At 42.4% G+C, this 17,003-nt stretch overlaps 1 protein-coding gene across 1 annotated transcript in view; it reads left to right on the forward strand.

Annotated features, from left to right (window-relative positions):
- The window catches only part of LOC143332467 (rho GTPase-activating protein 26-like), an 86,792-nt gene that overhangs the window by 37,620 nt on the left and 32,169 nt on the right, over window positions 1-17,003 (forward strand). The window contains exons 3-15 of the mRNA XM_076749950.1: window positions 2,423-2,484; window positions 2,910-2,981; window positions 6,612-6,713; window positions 6,795-6,905; window positions 7,477-7,581; window positions 8,185-8,314; window positions 8,857-8,957; window positions 11,278-11,372; window positions 13,092-13,170; window positions 15,035-15,071; window positions 15,384-15,449; window positions 16,392-16,466; window positions 16,554-16,638. Of these exons, the coding sequence (XP_076606065.1) occupies window positions 2,423-2,484; window positions 2,910-2,981; window positions 6,612-6,713; window positions 6,795-6,905; window positions 7,477-7,581; window positions 8,185-8,314; window positions 8,857-8,957; window positions 11,278-11,372; window positions 13,092-13,170; window positions 15,035-15,071; window positions 15,384-15,449; window positions 16,392-16,466; window positions 16,554-16,638 (1,120 nt within the window). The remainder of the gene's footprint in view (window positions 1-2,422; window positions 2,485-2,909; window positions 2,982-6,611; window positions 6,714-6,794; window positions 6,906-7,476; window positions 7,582-8,184; window positions 8,315-8,856; window positions 8,958-11,277; window positions 11,373-13,091; window positions 13,171-15,034; window positions 15,072-15,383; window positions 15,450-16,391; window positions 16,467-16,553; window positions 16,639-17,003) is intronic.

The raw sequence follows: 17,003 nt of genomic DNA on the forward strand, positions 1-17,003 counted from the left end.
TTACTGTTGGTGATGTTTTATTATCTTTAGTGGTCACTGTTCATCTTTCTTTCATCTAAATAGTATGATTTTATGTCCATGTTGGAACCTTTTAAGCATAATATCATATAATGTAATAAAAGACAGGACTTCTCAAAGTCCTCATCTGAACCGGATGGCAAGTCGACCCAGACCCAGCCCTCAGCGCTTTGACTGTTAACTGTGGGTTTTGTATTGAGCACTAAAGGCCTCTTTGGCCAAGGGCTGAGAGCATTTTCTAGTTAAGTATCAAGTTATCATTCTGGATTTTCCTTGTTTTTTAGGAGCCTGTTCGCACTGATATGGACTCAAAAAAATAAGCCCTGCCATAGGGCTGCCATATAAGCTTATTATATAAGTCCTGCCATAGCTCGTGTTATGAACAGGCTACAATACATTATGAAGCGTAATCTATTTTGAAATGCATTATTGATCAATAAATTGTTACTGACATTCAATATACAGTGTAGTTGGAGATCATTCACAGTGATCCTGTTCCCAGATGAAGGTGGTTTTAAGGTAGCTCATTTCCGGATGGTTGACATCGTTGTCATGGCGACGTTAACGACATGACAGAGTGTTGTGTATTGTTGGTGTGGATGACATGTTAACATTATTCTGGAGAATTTGCTATTAGCTCCTAAATCACAGATACAGAGTGTGTCTGGTTTTCTGTGTAACTCAGCGTTCACAGTGTAAATGTAGCTGTAAGAATAGTCATAAATGAATATGGACAAACAGTTGATTAAATGATATTTCGTCATCGCCAGTCATTCCAGATCGCTGACCTTGAACAAAAACCAGATGTGGACATCTGAGTAATAACTTTGAGAAACCCTGATGTAAAGTATATGATTATCTGGAAATGAATTTTTCACTAAATTCGAGCAAATACAGAGAGTGAGATCAGTAAAACTGTGCAAAAACCTGATCCTTAATGTTCACCTTGATTTTTGTTTGTTACCATGATAAGACATGAAAGAGGTCAAAAAGTAGTTTTATTTTCCAGTGACATCAGGAGCATCTGTTGTGCAGATAAGCAGAAGAACTTCAGTTCTGCTCACTCACCATAATAAAAGCTTTATTTACATAAGACGTGCAGCCATGATTACGTCAACGTTCCCTTATCCTCTATAATAAAAACACAATAAAGCATGAAGTGACATGTTTCGTAGCTCTTGCTTAATGCTGTTGTACATGCCCTGTTGTCTGATGTGAACTACCCCTCCCTCTCCAACCATGTTAAGAACATCATGCTTACCCAAAGCTAACACACTGAGAATACTGGTGGTGTACAGAACATGAGAATAGAACTCTTAATTCCATGAAGCCATCCAGGCCTTGCAGTGCTCGCTCTGTCGTTCAGCCTGCTGTGAAACACGGAGCAAACACCACACCCTCCCATGCTGCCTGGCTGTGTCTGTGCAGGCTGCAGCTCCTCACTGGCCTGACCCACCCACTACTGTTGTTTAACCAACACTAGCTATCTTTCCTGAGCAGCTTGCTGCTCAACTGGGCTGCACCACTGCACTGTTGTTATAGCCATAGCTGTCCTCATGTCAGAACTGTTAAAATAGCCTATAAATAGCCTCTGACAGTTGCGCTGGGTCAATATCACACATGTTCATATGTAATTCTCTCAGTATCGCATTTTGATGAAGAGTGTGCGACTGAGCCTGCTGAAAGGTTTTACTGCTTTTTACAAGCTTTATTAAAGGATTGAGCTGTTTTTCAATGCATTCCTTGAATAGTCCTGAGGTTCTGCTCCCTTAAAGTTGGATCTAACTTCCAGGAACCAAATCCTGTAGCTTGAAAGCTGGTGCTGAAAAGCAGCGTGAGTGTATGTTTTATCATGTGATGATTAAGGAATAAACTGGGGCTCCACTTTCTATGATTTTTTTTTTTTTTTTTTTTTTTTTTCATATGCCAGTGCACATGCTGCCTGTGTGTGTGTGTGTGTGTGTATGTGTGTGTGTGTGTGTGTGTGTGTGTGTGTGTGTGTGTGTGTGTGTGTGTATGTGTATGTGAGTGAGTGAGAGAAGTGTTGGACAGGGACAGAGGCAATTGAAGTGGAAACTCTGACCCAAAACAATGTAGCCATGCCTCGCCTGCCAGCGAGCGGGGCAACAAGCACTGAGCTGTGCTCTCTGTGAAAGCACCATAGAAACGAACCATATAAATTGCGGTTTCATTTCCAGTTAATTACTCTGCTGTGTCATGACTTTAGAAAAATTTGTGAGACGTCCAAGAGCAGAAACAAAGCTTCATCCCCGCCACCTCGTGCCAGCTTCCTTCAGACTCTCCCTGTTTCTGTTTGCATGTGTTTGTGTGCCTCGCTTTCCAACCATCTCTCTCCCTCTCTCTCTGTCTCTCTCTCTCTTTCTACCGACATGTCTGTCCTCAGCCAAGTCTCTGCAGGAGTTTGCAACGGTCCTACAGAACCTGGAGGACGAGAGGACACGTATGGTGAGTGACTTAACAAATTGTAGTAATACTGGGAGTGCTTGATGGGTGGGAGTGGGAACTGTGTTCTACATCATCACTCAGGAAATATGTTGATGGTGATAGGGCTGATCCCTTCTAGCCTGTCAGTCAGATGGACTATTTTTAGAATCTAATACACTCAGTTTTTTTATTTAGTCCTTTGTCATTCCTAGAAAATGATGCCACGTCTGGTGTAGTATAATATTCACTAGTGGGCTCTGGCTTTGGTTTCCACGCCCCTGTGACCCAGACAGCTGTGTCAGTTCACCATTTTTTGAACATAAGAAGAATAATCATTATAATTTAACAGAAAATTATACGAGTAACATTGTCATTTAAAATAAGTCTGTAATGCTTTAATGTAGACTTGCTACTCTGTGATGTTATGTGTGTGTCTGTGCCGCCAGATCGAGAACGCCAACGATGTGCTGATTATGCCTCTGGAGCGGTTCAGGAAAGAGCAGATCAGCGCAGCCAAGGTGGGCAGGCGACGCTGCACAGCCGCAGCACTGATGACAGAAATGACTTTCGCTACACTTGTTCTGTGCATCAGTATTGATACGCTGGCAGCGAAACATAAATCAATAAATTCCTTTTAGCACTTCTGCAGCTGTTAGAAGGGCACCAGCTGACACAGCAGCCACCCAGAACACACAGGATACAGTAATTCTTCAATTTTAGCTGGACAGATATTAAACTGTGTCTATAGATCTGGGTTGAATCACCCCTACAGTTTGTAGTCACTGTATTATTATGTAATTTCCCATGAAATTAGTTTCTTCTACTGCTCACACGGCTTTTATAAACCACATATTAATGTTCCAGTGAGATGCTCCTTAATGCAGGATAATTACAGTGTTTAATTGACAGCTAATTGGGATGTTCAACATAATAATTATGGAGTGTTTTTTTTATAATACTGCTTTTTTATATTCAGTAATCAGAAATGTATATTCATGAATTTAACCAAATATAGTTTATTTGACTAAAAGACCTGGCAGAACAGATTTATGAGGAGCAAATACTTGAGAATAAGATGATAGAACAAGCCAAATACCGCCAGATAAACGTACATTACACAACATTTTGCCCATACTGCACACGTCTAAGTGTTAATGACACGTTAAAATGCTCAATCTTTATCATGAAATTCACCACAGATTGACCCTGCACTGCAAGAATTTGGGCTTGTAATAAAAATTTATAGTATAAATACATACATAGAATATTTACTCTCCTCTGCAGCGATGGCCCATGAATGTCCATCAATGTCTGAACCATCACTGCATGACCTGGATAGGAGATTAGAGGAATGCATAATCCTGCCATAAATCACAGACTCCCAGTGGGGGGTCTCAGAGGCCAGCAGGGCTCCCTCATGGCATGGCTGGTGTTGTTTTAGTGTGTCGGTGTGTATAAATCTTTTTGGAGCTGGACTGAATGCACAGGAGGGTATGGGCACATTGAAGATAAGTAAGGAGGATGTTAACTTGAGATTTAGTGTGTAAATTTTGTGTTCATTTGACAGTTTTTTGCTGACTTTTAGCAACAAATTCTACAACATTTCAGGTTCAAGGATAAGTATTATACTGTATGTTTTTGGTAATCCTTTGTTTCAAATCTCCTTACAGCAGGTCATGGTGCACGTACCCTGTGCAGTCATTAGCCAGGGCCGAGATGAGTAGCCACGGGGGTTCCCCTGATACATGTATTAAACATGCTATCAGTGTTTACTCTGCTAATCCATCCCCCTTATAGCAGGTCATGGTTTGATTGTGACATGGTGGCCAGATTATGCGAAGGCATAATCTGTGCGGTCAGGTCATGAGAGATGTTCTAATCCCAGTTTAGCCCTAAAAGAACTGACAGCATCTTCGCCTGGCACAGTTTTACCTTGTACTGAAGCTCCAGAGCTGGCAGTCGTCTGACACAAGGGCAGTTTTAGGAGAATTACAGTGAGTGGATGAAGAACGGATGGAATATATTTAAATCTGTTTAAGGAAAACACAGGCCCAGGTTCTAATCTCATTCACTGTGGGCTTCACGCAAATCAAATCACAGCAGAAGTCTCAAAAAACGTGTCGCAGAAGTCACTCATGTGAAGCACAGAGTGAGTGTTTACAAAAAGTTTGATGCCATGCGCTGCACGCAGAAAGAGGCAGGGAGCGATGATGTATTGTTTGGCTTCATGTTTCAGTGGGACTTCCTCGTAATTGTTGACATGACGGAGCAGCGGAGTGTGCAGTCAAACATGGTTGTAGCTGTGATGAGTCAGTCTGGTGGTAGAGCATGATCCTATATCAAAACATTTCATTCACTTCCCATGCTGGAAAAGGAGGCGGCAAGCATCCTGGGAGGAGATTGCCACCTGCTGGCTGAGGTTGGAAGTACCTGACAGTGCACACTTAAATGGCACTTTTTCACCAGAGATTTGGTGTAAAACAACAAAATGTGATAGGAAACAAGACTTTTGCCGTGCAAATTGTAAGTTTCTTTCACAAAGGAAGTCAGATAATCAAGCTCTCTTTCTTTTAAATGTAAGGGCTGTAATGGCTGAGTTACATCATGAAACCTATGATGAGGGACACAGAGGAGAGGGCTGCAGCAGCAGTCATTTCGGACATGATTTCCTCAGTGAATATGAAAAAGTCAAAGAGGCAGACTTTAGACAGAGGCCTTGTTGTTTAGAGGAACGTTCATCATCTCTGATGCGTTCTGCAGCTGCTGTCTATTCCTCCTCTGGCCCCGAGGACTCCTCTCGCTGTTGAAACTGGCTTGGCAAAGAAGCACCTGTGTCATGTGACTGCAGCAGGGGTTGACATCATGGGCTCGTCCGAGCTCAGACTGATGAGGCATCATTTTGTTGTTTTCACTGATCTGGGACTTTTGTTTCCAAGACGAGTTGGAAAATGAAATTCACATGCACACAAATAACCAGACAGTAAGACTGGCGAGTCGAGTGAATTAAATGCATGACAGATGAAGGCAATTCATCACAGCGATGGTAAAAATCCTGTAAACCCAAAAACACCATAAAACAGTGCAGATCTGTGATTTACATTATCCCCAGTAAGCCTTTTCCACAGCAGACTCGTCATAGTATGAAAAGTGCAGGTGTTACAGGTGTTAGCAGTAACAATGGCTCTGTTCTATTAAAGTGTCCCAGTAAGCCATGCGACAGTGCAGCAGAGCCAGCATGCACAATACCAAGATCATCGATCCCCAGGGACAAATTCAGAAGCTACCCAGCATATGAACTACATAAAGTAGTGAACCCACCTTTACCGGCTTCAACATAAAAGTGATTAGCACATTGATGCATCAGTAATTATAATCCAGTAATATAATGAACATTATTCTGAATTGTACCATTCTGAATGAGTACTTTTACTTCATTTTCCTTTTTTTATTGAAGGTGATTGTGAGTGTTGTGAGTCTCATGGTAAAATACAAATAATCTGGATCTGTTAACATGTTTTTAGCTTCTTCATGAAGCTCCAGCCTTGGTTACATTATGAGTCTGGGATAAAGAAAGCCAACAAGAGGCCGGGGCAGATGTACAGTAATAATAATACCCCAGGGCCTCTCTGACAGAGTGAAACCCACCCTGAGCTGCCCCTCTTCTCTTTATATGTTCACTTCACTCCTCTCCTCTTGTAAGTGTCTCTCGCTCTTCTTTGACACTTTTCCAGTGTTTTCAGCCCAGCAGTTTTAAGGAATGCAGAGCGAGGTGTCTCTGTCTGTCCCTGGTCTATCATTCGTCTGTCTGTCTCTCTCTTATGTCAGTGATCTCAGCTCTGATGAAACAGTCTGTTGTTTAATAAGCATCTGTGCTCCCCCGAGGAGCAATTTCATATTGGACTCTTTTACAAGATGACGTGAAAGCAAAAAGAAATTCACATTAAATGACATTTCCCTTGCTCTTTGTTCTCAAAACCTGCAGATCAGTCAGTTTCTTTTCCAACTACACAAGCGGCTGTACAGACCATGTCGATGTGATGAAACATAAAATGTTTGGTCTATTAACTCTGCACAAATCTGCCTCAGGAAGACTACAGGAGTTGATTATTCTGTCTGTCAATAAAAGGTTTTTGTGTCATCTGTCACAGGAGGCCAAGAAGAAATACGACAAAGAGACAGAGAAGTATTGTGCAGTGCTGGAGAAGCACCTTAGTCTGTCAGCGAGGAAGAAGGAGTCACATCTGCACGAGGTAAGATGTGTCTGAGTTCACAGATTGGTTTTCTTTCCTCTCTTTACTCCGTGACTATCAGTCTTACATTTGTCTTAATAGGCGGACAACCAGGTAGACAACGTGCGGCAGCATTTCTACGAGGTTTCTCTGGAGTACGTCTTCAAGGTGCAGGAGGTCCAAGAGAGGAAGATGTTTGACTTTGTGGAGCCTGTAAGATGATTGTTTTTTTTTTTTTCTGTTATGTCCTGTTTAAGTTTTTCTTTTCCCCAAAGTTGCTGTGCACACATGCTGTTTTTTTCAGCAGTGGTCTGTATTACATCTGCTCACTTTGACTTATCCACACCCAGCAGCTGCTCACCACGATCACTCTCCTCTGTTGTTGACAAACAGCGGTTTGGGAGGTTTCGGTGCCTTCCTCAAGGGCACCTCAGTGGTATTTGCTGAGGAAATAGAGACAATTTGTTGCACACACACCACGCAAACCTGACTTTGAACTCTGTAGGGAAGCATAAAGTAGGCGTCTGTTTCTTAAGTTATTTAATTTTCTCTGTCATGTTGCAACAGTATATTTCACAATAGGCCATTGTTTTGTTGCAGCTACATACTGCAGATGCAAATTTTTTGCATCTCTCTTTTCCACCTCCGCCGCTTCCTCTCAAACGTCAACCTTTTCCTCCTCCGTATTCTCATGTTTCCCTCTTTCCTCTTGTCCTCTTACTGTATTCCCCATCTTCTTCATCTACTCTCTTTGTCCTCTCTGATCTGTCTTTGTTTCCCTCAGCTGTTGGCGTTTCTCCAAGGCCTGTTCACCTACTACCACCACGGCTATGAGCTCGCAAAGGACTTCAACCACTTCAAGACTGATCTCACCATCAGCATACAGAATGTAAGGTCACACACACACACACACACACAGACGCACATGCAAACAAAGCATAAGGTCGCACCTGAGCACTGCCTGTAAATACACATTAATGCAATAAAATATTTCAAAATGGTCCGTAGAATGTAATCCCCAGCCGAAAGGGACACGTCACCCCAATGCTACTTGGAAGTGCTCACGTTGAAAGGTCAAAGGCCACCTAAATTCCAAGGTCATTTAGGTCGGCCTCATTAGCAGAGAGGAAACATTTCAGAAGGTAGAAAACGTCTCAGAGGGAATAATCCTCCAAATGTGAAAAGGCTGCAGGCTGAGAGGAATTCAAAGGTCAAACGTTTCCTCACAGAGTCACCTGAAATTTCATTTGATACCTAAAGGACCCAAAAAAACTCTCTGCAAAAGTACTCACAGTACTTACACATCTGTTTCTAGACAAAAGAGGAAATTGTAAAGCATGCAATGTTTGTGTTTTTTTTTTTTTTTTTTAATGTGTTTCTTATTCTGCATGAAAAACATGTTTGTGTAAGTTACGCTGTGGCTTCAAGTGAAGCGCTCTCAGGATCGGAGCGAAAGGGCCTAAGGCGTGTGCTCCTCTGCTCGCGTTGACAGACGAGGAACCGCTTCGAGAGCACGCGGTCGGAGGTCGAGTGTCTGATGAGGAAGATGAAGGAGAATCCGCACGAACACAAGAGCGTCAGCCAGCACACCATGGAGGGATACCTGTTCGTACAGGAGAAGCGTACGTATCGGCCCGCCTCTGCGCGCGTGCGTGCGTGCGTGCGTGCGTGCGTGCGTGCGTGCGTCACAGCTTACAAGGACCGAATTCAGCCACATTTCAGAGCGTGGAAACATGAATGGCTGTGTGAGTGGGTGGGCGTGCATGCATCTAAGCGCCGTGTGTGTCTGGTGGGGCCTTGTTGTTTGGTTCACACACATGCATAAGTACATGCGCGCACACACACACACACACACACACACACACACACTGCAGCAGAACAAACAAACCATGATGAACCTACGGTTGATGAAGTCAAGCCTGATCTGCTGGAGACGTGACAGCAGCTCTGGCTGTGTGTGGTTACCATGGTAACGTCTACCACTGAAGCAGGCGTGACTAAGACTTGATTTTCTTTTTTTTTTTCTTTTCTTTTTTTTTTTGCTTTAACCCTGTCTCCCCCTCCTGCCTCTGTGTTCTCTGACCGTCTGACATCATCGTTTTCTCTTGCGTTTTTGTCTTTAACCTTCCCTCTCTTCACCTGTGTCTGTTTCTCTCTCCCTTAGGCTCATTTGTATCTACCTGGGTGAAGTACTACTGTACGTACCACCGAGAGCCCAAGAGGGTCACCATGGTGTTGTTTGACCCTAAATCTGGAGGGAAAATGGTGAGTAGCTTTGGCCATTTGAGTGCACAGATTCTTCTAAATTCTTGTGAGACTTGCATCGATTTTTACAGCAATAGAAACACACAGTGAAGTGCACACACATGTTCCACAGACACAAACACACACTTGTCTTGTGTGTCACTTCAGCCTATCATCATGTTGTCTGATTTGCAGTTGGTTCTCACCCAGTTCGTCCCACAGGGCTGCTCTCCAACTCTCATTAACACGCTCACTGCTGAGCTCAACGAGCTCTCACTGTGTGTTGTTATTACACAACCTGATGTCAAGAGATATTTTCAGGGAAGCTGCAGCAGAATTCTGAGAGCAGAAAACTGTTCAGCTATTTACAATCATCAACCAGAAATGTCATGTTTTGCCTCAGTCCTGAAGCATCAAGACGAGGATTGTTTTTCCCCCACAAGAGAATCCTCAATAGATGAGAGTGCAGCGTCGCCAAAGATGTTGAGAGTGAGCAGCGTGACTCCCAACTATCTTCTGTTGGAGTGTTATCTGTTATCACCCTCTCCACCTACATGCTGCATAACCCAAAGCTGATGCAAGTTCAGGCCTGTTCTCTGAAGGAGCATTTTGAGTGGTTGACTGAAGTAAAAGTAGAAACACTGAACGTTACACGAAGCTTTTCAACTCCAGTACAGCAAGAACATGACACATCATCAGACCTGGGCCTATTAGTGCGTTATAGTAAGATAACCAAACCTGGCTGAAATGCTCGGCATGTATGTTGATTGGTAAACGTGGTGCTTTATCACAAAGTATCTGTAAAAACAATCTGATAAAAATATCATATAAATAAGGTAACCCACATCGTTTACTGATCAGAGGGTTGGCAGTTCAGTTCCCCCCTACCTCATGTTAATATGTTGGATTGGCAAGACACTGAATCCTGGATTGCTCTCCTGCCACTGGGGATGCACAAGCCAGTGCATTCCTCCCAAGCTCGCATAAATGGATTGAATCAGAAAGGGCAACCAGTGAAAAAGGCCTGTGCCAGTCGCGGTCTGCCAGCAGGCAGATGATACGCTGCGATATCCCCCAATGGGAAGCAGCTGATAAAAAAAGAGGAGATGTGTGACAAACTGTTTTCAGTAACTTCTTCTCTAACATTCGTCATCAACACCCTCAGGCTGTATAAAATGTCCTGTCAGCATTTGACATGAATCAACAAGTAATTTGGCAAGCTAATGTTGGCTAGCTATATCTAGCACTCTGCAGATTTGTTTGGACGCAGTCAACGAACGAAATGCGATGAAATTAAAGTTGCAAACGTGTTGGCTTGTGCTCACTGTACCCCCAGGACGAATCGATGGAACAGCATCAGGCGTCAGTATGAATTTTGTATCAAAACCCATCTGTTTTTGTGTAAAATTTGCAAAGCAGTGCTCTGGAGAAGTGCTACTGCAAACCTGTGTTTCCTCTGGAAGTTTGGCTTTCAGGTTTTCAGAGACATTGTTCACACCTAAAGGCTCACCATTTGTCCTTTTGCAAGTTTGCAACCAAAAACAGAACACGTCTGCCGTTGTTTTGAGGTTGAAAATAGTGAAACTTAGCTTGCAAATTAGCGATACGTAGCTACATTCTGCTTCTCCTTTGCTGCTCCTCATTTCATAGAAGCCCCACCTGCAAGTTGACAGTATTAGCTCTTTAGCTATGTTATGTATGAAACCCTGGCTGTCATTGGTCCACTGCAGTTCCAAGGCCGAAATGCAGAAATATATTATTTTTCCTGCTGTAATGTTTGTTTTTTGTGAGTAATTTTTGGAGTGCCTGAAACTAAAGAGTTGAGCGTCTCATGAACAGCGTGTGACAGGGTTCAGTCTGTGATGAAGCTAAGCTCAAATACTTAGTGCTTATATAAAGACAAGATGCTATGGTAACACCAAATATCTTCATTACTGTTTACACACATTTTTCAGTTTCAAGCTCATTTCTCTGTTCAGTTCCTGCAGAGATTTGTGTCGTTGCCCATCTCACACTGCAAGTGTTTGTCCAAAATTATCTCAATGTGCCTCCAATTGGAAGTCAAGCAAATTGGAAATACGGTCTGTAGCTTTAGTTACTCCAGCATGAGAGGAAAGACAGTGAGTCCTTTTTATTCAAAAATGCTAAAGCCTGACTTAGTCTGTTGCCTAATCTGAGTTCTTGGTCTTGTCCAAGAAAACCTCCAGCTGGTTGCTTCAGGTTTCTTTTCTTCTTGTGAGGAGAGGTTTTGCATCCCATATTTATGCTATAATGCACCTATCAAAATCACACTAAAATGATATAACAATTTTCTCTTTAACGCTCCGTCACTCTTTGTCAGGGAGAAGAAGAGAGCTTCATGCTCAAGTCGTGCACCAGGAGGAAGACCGACTCGATAGAGAAGAGGTTTTGTTTTGATGTGGAGGCTGTGGACAGGTCAGTGTCGCCACACAATCCTCCTCTGACCCACCTCCAACTGTCCTTTTCCACATTTCTTTACTTTATCTCACCTCTCTTATTCAGGGTACAAAATGTGCCTTTATTAGCCCTAAGTCAGAGTAATGGAACAGCCACGATTTCATGTGTGTATTTTGAGATATTTTATTTGTAGTTTTTCCATCGGTTGTCACATCTCCAGAATATTGTTGAATTCTGCAGCAGGAAAAATGAGGGAGTTCGATGAATTATCTGAGAAATAGCAACCTGACAGCTGCAGTGGGAAGCCTCTCAGAAAAAGACTCCATCAAGCCAGGAATGAATTCAGTATTAAGACGGGCTTTGTAGAGAGCCTTGAAAGGTTAGAAAAGACAAAATTTTAACCGTCATGTTTTCAAAGTTAGGAATATTTAACTCAAACATAGTTATCGGAAAATCCTTGGTTTTCAACATAATCTGGTGTTTCTTCTGCACACTTGCTTGTGTAATCCCAAAATCTTTCAATATTTGAAGGGAAACGATCCCATTGTCATACTTGTTTTATGTCTCCAGGCTTCAGAATTAGCAAGCATTAAATAATCACAACGTGCAATCAAAGTTAATGTGACCAGCTGGTAAAATAAACAGTGACAATATGCATTGATTTCTGTGGGTGTCAATTTATTTATCTGAGTTGTATTTATAGTAACAATTAAGGTGTGATGATAACGGCTTTGAGAGTCTGAAAATTTTTGGTTTTGTCCCTTGAAAGTGCTTGACAAGTGCTTGAATTTTAGTCTTAAAAAGCTGCATGAACCCTGATTGGTTCATCTAACTGCATTGAAAGTCATGGAAACACTGAATGCTGTGTTTTAATTACAGCTACATTGCTCTGAGCAGCCATCAGTTCAGTGAATGGCATGATTTTTTTTATATGGTGTAATTACAGCGAACAGACACATGGGGGTGCTCAATTGACTTGTACCTGGAGACAGGACATCATGGCTGTTTGACCTCACAGGCACGGCCCATGCAGTGCTTCACTTCCTACAATCCTCCTCCTCTTTCCTCCCCTCTCCCCTCCCTTCATACTCCTGCTCAACTCCAACCTTCCCCCATCTAACCGACTGTCAACATCTCATCGTCATGTTTCCCGTTCCCCCATTGCACCTTTATTTATATTCCAAGTGTGCTTGGTATGCATCTATTGGTGTGTCTTTGTTTGCAGTGCAGGTACAGAATGTAGCATACATGAGTGTGTTGGTGTGAGTGTGTTTGGGTATAGGAGTGCTCTTGTTTGTTGGGTGGTGTGTGATGATTGAAGGACGGTGTGTAGATTGATGTGTGCGGAGGAGGTTGTAGTGCCGCGGACGTGACAGTTAAAGGTGTGTGTGCTGCCAGGGAGGGAGTGACAGACTATATAGGACCGATTGGATACCTATAGAAGACTGGGATGGGCTACCAAGGCTCTGTGTGTGTGTGTGTGTGTGTGTGTGTGTGTGTGTGCGTGTGTGTGTGTGCGCGCACTGAAGGTGTGGCACTCACAAATGATTATGCTCTTGAAATGAAACCTATTCAATAAAGTTTTTTCAATCAAGTGCATTTTTGCTTTTTAACAGGACAGATTTCGTAATTGTTTACGTGTTTGTCTTTGCATGTGTTTGGCGATCAGTGGACAGTGTTTTGCCACTGATCTTGATATTTGAAAAGCTAATGTGCCTTCTGTGTTTGTCCGTGAAGGCCGGGAGTGATCACCATGCAGGCTCTGTCAGAAGAAGACCGCAGGTTGTGGATGGAGGCCATGGATGGGAGAGAACCGGTAGGTTACCATGGTTACCGGTTTGTTATTATGTGAGAGAGAGCGAGAGGGGCGGAGGAGGAGGAGGAGGAGGGGGAGGGACAACGCATCTGCTAAGGAAAACAAGAGCTCCAGTTGGTCCAACTTCAGCAGCCCTCCGTCTGTACGTGCTGTCAGTGCATAGATAACATGATGCTACCTGCTAACACAAAGCAGTGGTTTCCAACCCGCGGCTCAGGACACTTCTAAGGAAACTGAAAGCAACTGTGAGCTTGAAACAGCCTGACAGCAAGTAAATAACACTGGCAAAACATCGATTAAGTAAAACATCAAAGAGTTAATTCAAACCATGTCACTAACCTTTCATGGATCAAGACACGAACAGTTCTTTAGAGACAGCAACGGCAACGTGAGCCTGCTCTTCATCATAATTATTGTAATGTTTCCAATATAAACTGAAGAAACTTTGCCTCATCAAATATAATTATTTGTTAATGACTGTAGTGAAGCTAACATGTACAGACACCGTTGTGTTGATCTTCTTCTACCACATCCTACTGTCTAACCAAGGCTATTCAAGTGTAGCTTACAGGTGGGAACGCTAAATGTTGCTGCCCCCTGCAGGTCGGGAGTATTAGTAACTCCTGTTACTACAGTAATAAAGGGTACAATGATAGATAACATTTGACTGTAGCCTTGTCTCACACTGTGCTACAGCAACACTGAAATAATACAGCTATGTGTGCATTAATAAGATGATTGAAGCAGCCAATGAATAACACAGGCAGCTATTCGGTGAACTCTGTATAACCTAATTTCCCATTAGGAGGAATGGGACTCAACCAATAGTGATGCTCAGATGCAAAGAGACGAGACAACCAAGTGTGATAGCTCATTTTCTTCATAAGGACCAGGGCTAGTGGTATGTTGAGTGACAGCAAGATAGACCAATCAGTGGATTAGCCTCATTTAAACAGTGAGCAGGATGCCAGCACTGGGATGGATAGGGTTAGGGGGAAAGGAAGAAAACTCAACACTGTCTTCTAATCTTTTTCTTGTGAAATACTGGCTAACAATCCAGGTTTGATGGGAAAATCAGTGTTTGGTGGAGGTGCTCACAATTCTGGACATGCAGTTTGCAACCTGTGATGAGGGGTCGCAATTAGACATTTGAGGTGTCACAAGCCAAAAAGGTTTACGATCCACTGGCATAGAGCCATTAACCCGTTGATAATGTTGGTGTTTATGCTCCTAATAGGAAAGTTGACTGACTGCCAGTCTCCCCAGCACTTACTTAATGCCTGCTTAATAGACAGCTTTTTGCACCCTGAGGCTGGAAGTGTGTGTTAGCGCCGTTTTTCCACACAGTCTTTAGTCACGTTCATGTCCCAGCACCTCCTTCATCCTTGTGTCTACATTCGAATGTGGAAAGGTAATCAGCATCCATAAAGCCACCGCAAGCTTGAACAAGCAGCTGCTGAGCTCAGGCGCTCTGTCACAAAACAAGAATTGTTGATGTTTCGCTTAAGCTCGTGCTACCTTTGTTGTAGGCGTTAGGACTTCCCTCCTTATTTCCTACCGCTCGCACCTTCTCCTCCACGGTCATGGAGAAGTCACCGCTGACCGCAGCTACACATCCAAACCACGCCAGCTTAAGGGGTGCATTCAAGCATAAACACGCACAGACGGATTTATATTCACTGTATTTTCTATGTTATAGTCAGTTTATTGTTATTTTAATGTGAAAAAACTGCATATTCAACAGAATATAGGAGTTTTTTTTTTCTTTTGTAAAATGTTGATTATAAATCGAATGTGATATGAATGTGAAGGCTTAGCTGCAAATCATTTTCTAACTGAATGAGTTTGTGTTTGCTATTTGCAGGTGTACAATCTGAATAAAGACAACCAGGCTGAAGGCAGTAAGTAGCTTTAATTGGTATCTATTAGCTGTATTGTACAGTACTATTTAGCAGTATCATCTGACTTTCTGTATCGGCAGGGTTACGGTTAGATTTGATCATTTATATGTACGCAAAACTCAAAATACTTTGGATGTTTTGGTTTGGCACAGAACTTTTTAATATGCGGCTTTCTTTTTTAATGAAGTTCAATTTGTTGCTTATTTGGTTTTAGAAGTCAAAGCAAATGTAAATCAGCAGTCATTTTTTTCCTGACTGTCTGGTTTTACTGTGTCGGCTCACGCTCATTCTGTTCATCTCCCCTTCCATCAGTGGCTCAGCTGGACGTGGTCGGGTTCAACGTGATGAAAAAATTCATCTATGCTGTGGAGACTCGAGGTACAGCGTTAGCTCAGAGTTCTGTTTGATTCTTTTTGATCTGTGAGTTTCTGCTTCTCTAGTGTGACGCACTGCATTTCAGTTTCCTTAAGTTCAGATCTGTGACAGTGTGCACTGTCTGCGTCGTGCCAGCAGTTGATTTACAATTATTCCTGATTATGTTTTCAAGTGTATTTAAAAATGTACTAAACACACGTAGACATATTCATATGCACATAAACTGCAGAAAATCTTTGCTTCCATTTTTTTTTTTTTTTACATAATTTGCTCGAGCTGAAATAATCAGTCTGCTAATCAATTAGTCGATTGTGAGAAAAGTAACTGAGCAAAAACAGCCTTCAGCTTCTCAAATAGTGAAGTTTTTTGGTTGTGGGTCAGACTGAAGTTATCTGAGGATGCCCACAGCAGCCTTTTACGTAAGAACCTCCCTTCAAAAAGGTCTGGTTTTGGAGCATCAGGTAATCTACAGATCACTGCCAGAAGTGGTTGCTGCTAGCAACAGAACACCCACCTGAAACCAACGGTGGCAGAATGCACGTCGTATGTTTTTTCTTTTCTCATAAAACACATTGAATTTCAGGAGACCTCCAAGTAAAGCAGTAGAAATGATGCGCACTAACTTCAGCATCATCAGAGGAGGACAGCTGACTGTCCATTAATGCCTCCTTTGGTTAGGCTACCCGATGCTTAGTTAGAAATCCTTGTTTTCCTCTATTTTAGTGGACGAATTGACATTTGAATTCTCTTGCTGATGTAGGTTATCTTTGGTTATGTTGAATGTAGCAGGTGTGCAGAAGTCAAAATGAGGACAAAAGATGAATACAACGTTATTATTTTATGTTATTCTTGTGTAAAAAGGGAATTTTCCTGCCTTAAGAACAAGAGATAACCTCTCTTCTCTCCTCTCCTCTACTCTCCTCTCCTCTCCTCTCCTCCCTCCAGGTATCGATGAGCAGGGCTTGTACAGAATAGTTGGCGTCAGCTCCAGAGTACAAAAACTACTGAGCCTCGCTATGGGTAAACACAGACACGCACACATTTAGTCAAAATAGAATATTTTTTGTTGTCTTTTTTTGTTTTAACATTCATATTTTTCTCCATCAGATCCCAAGACATGTGCTGACGTGGAGCTGGAAAACCCAGAGTGGGAGATAAAGACTATCACGAGTGCTATCAAGCACTATCTAAGGTTTGTGTGAAAAAGCTCACATAAATGCACATACAAGGTATAAAAATTAGTTCAGTATTCAAAAATTAACAGCTCAAAGTGGAATGGTGAAAGGACTGGCTGCTCTTTTCATGACTCCTATTATTCCTCTCATTCTGAAAATACAGCACATTTCTGCTCTTTTACTCATAGCGCTTGAATAAATGCATATTGCTGCTTTCAGCCTCTCCCTCTTGCATAAAGCAGATCTCTGGCCTGGATCCAACTCGAGAAAATTTTAACTCTCTGGTTTGTTCATACAGTATTTGCTGTATTTGCTTGTCAAAGGCCTTTTCACACTCGTGATGTGACAATAAACAACGTGAAAATACGAAATACCTGTGAAT

Source organism: Chaetodon auriga, chromosome 15 (genome assembly GCF_051107435.1).
Source record: "Chaetodon auriga isolate fChaAug3 chromosome 15, fChaAug3.hap1, whole genome shotgun sequence".
In the NCBI taxonomy this organism is placed as follows: domain Eukaryota; kingdom Metazoa; phylum Chordata; class Actinopteri; order Chaetodontiformes; family Chaetodontidae; genus Chaetodon; species Chaetodon auriga.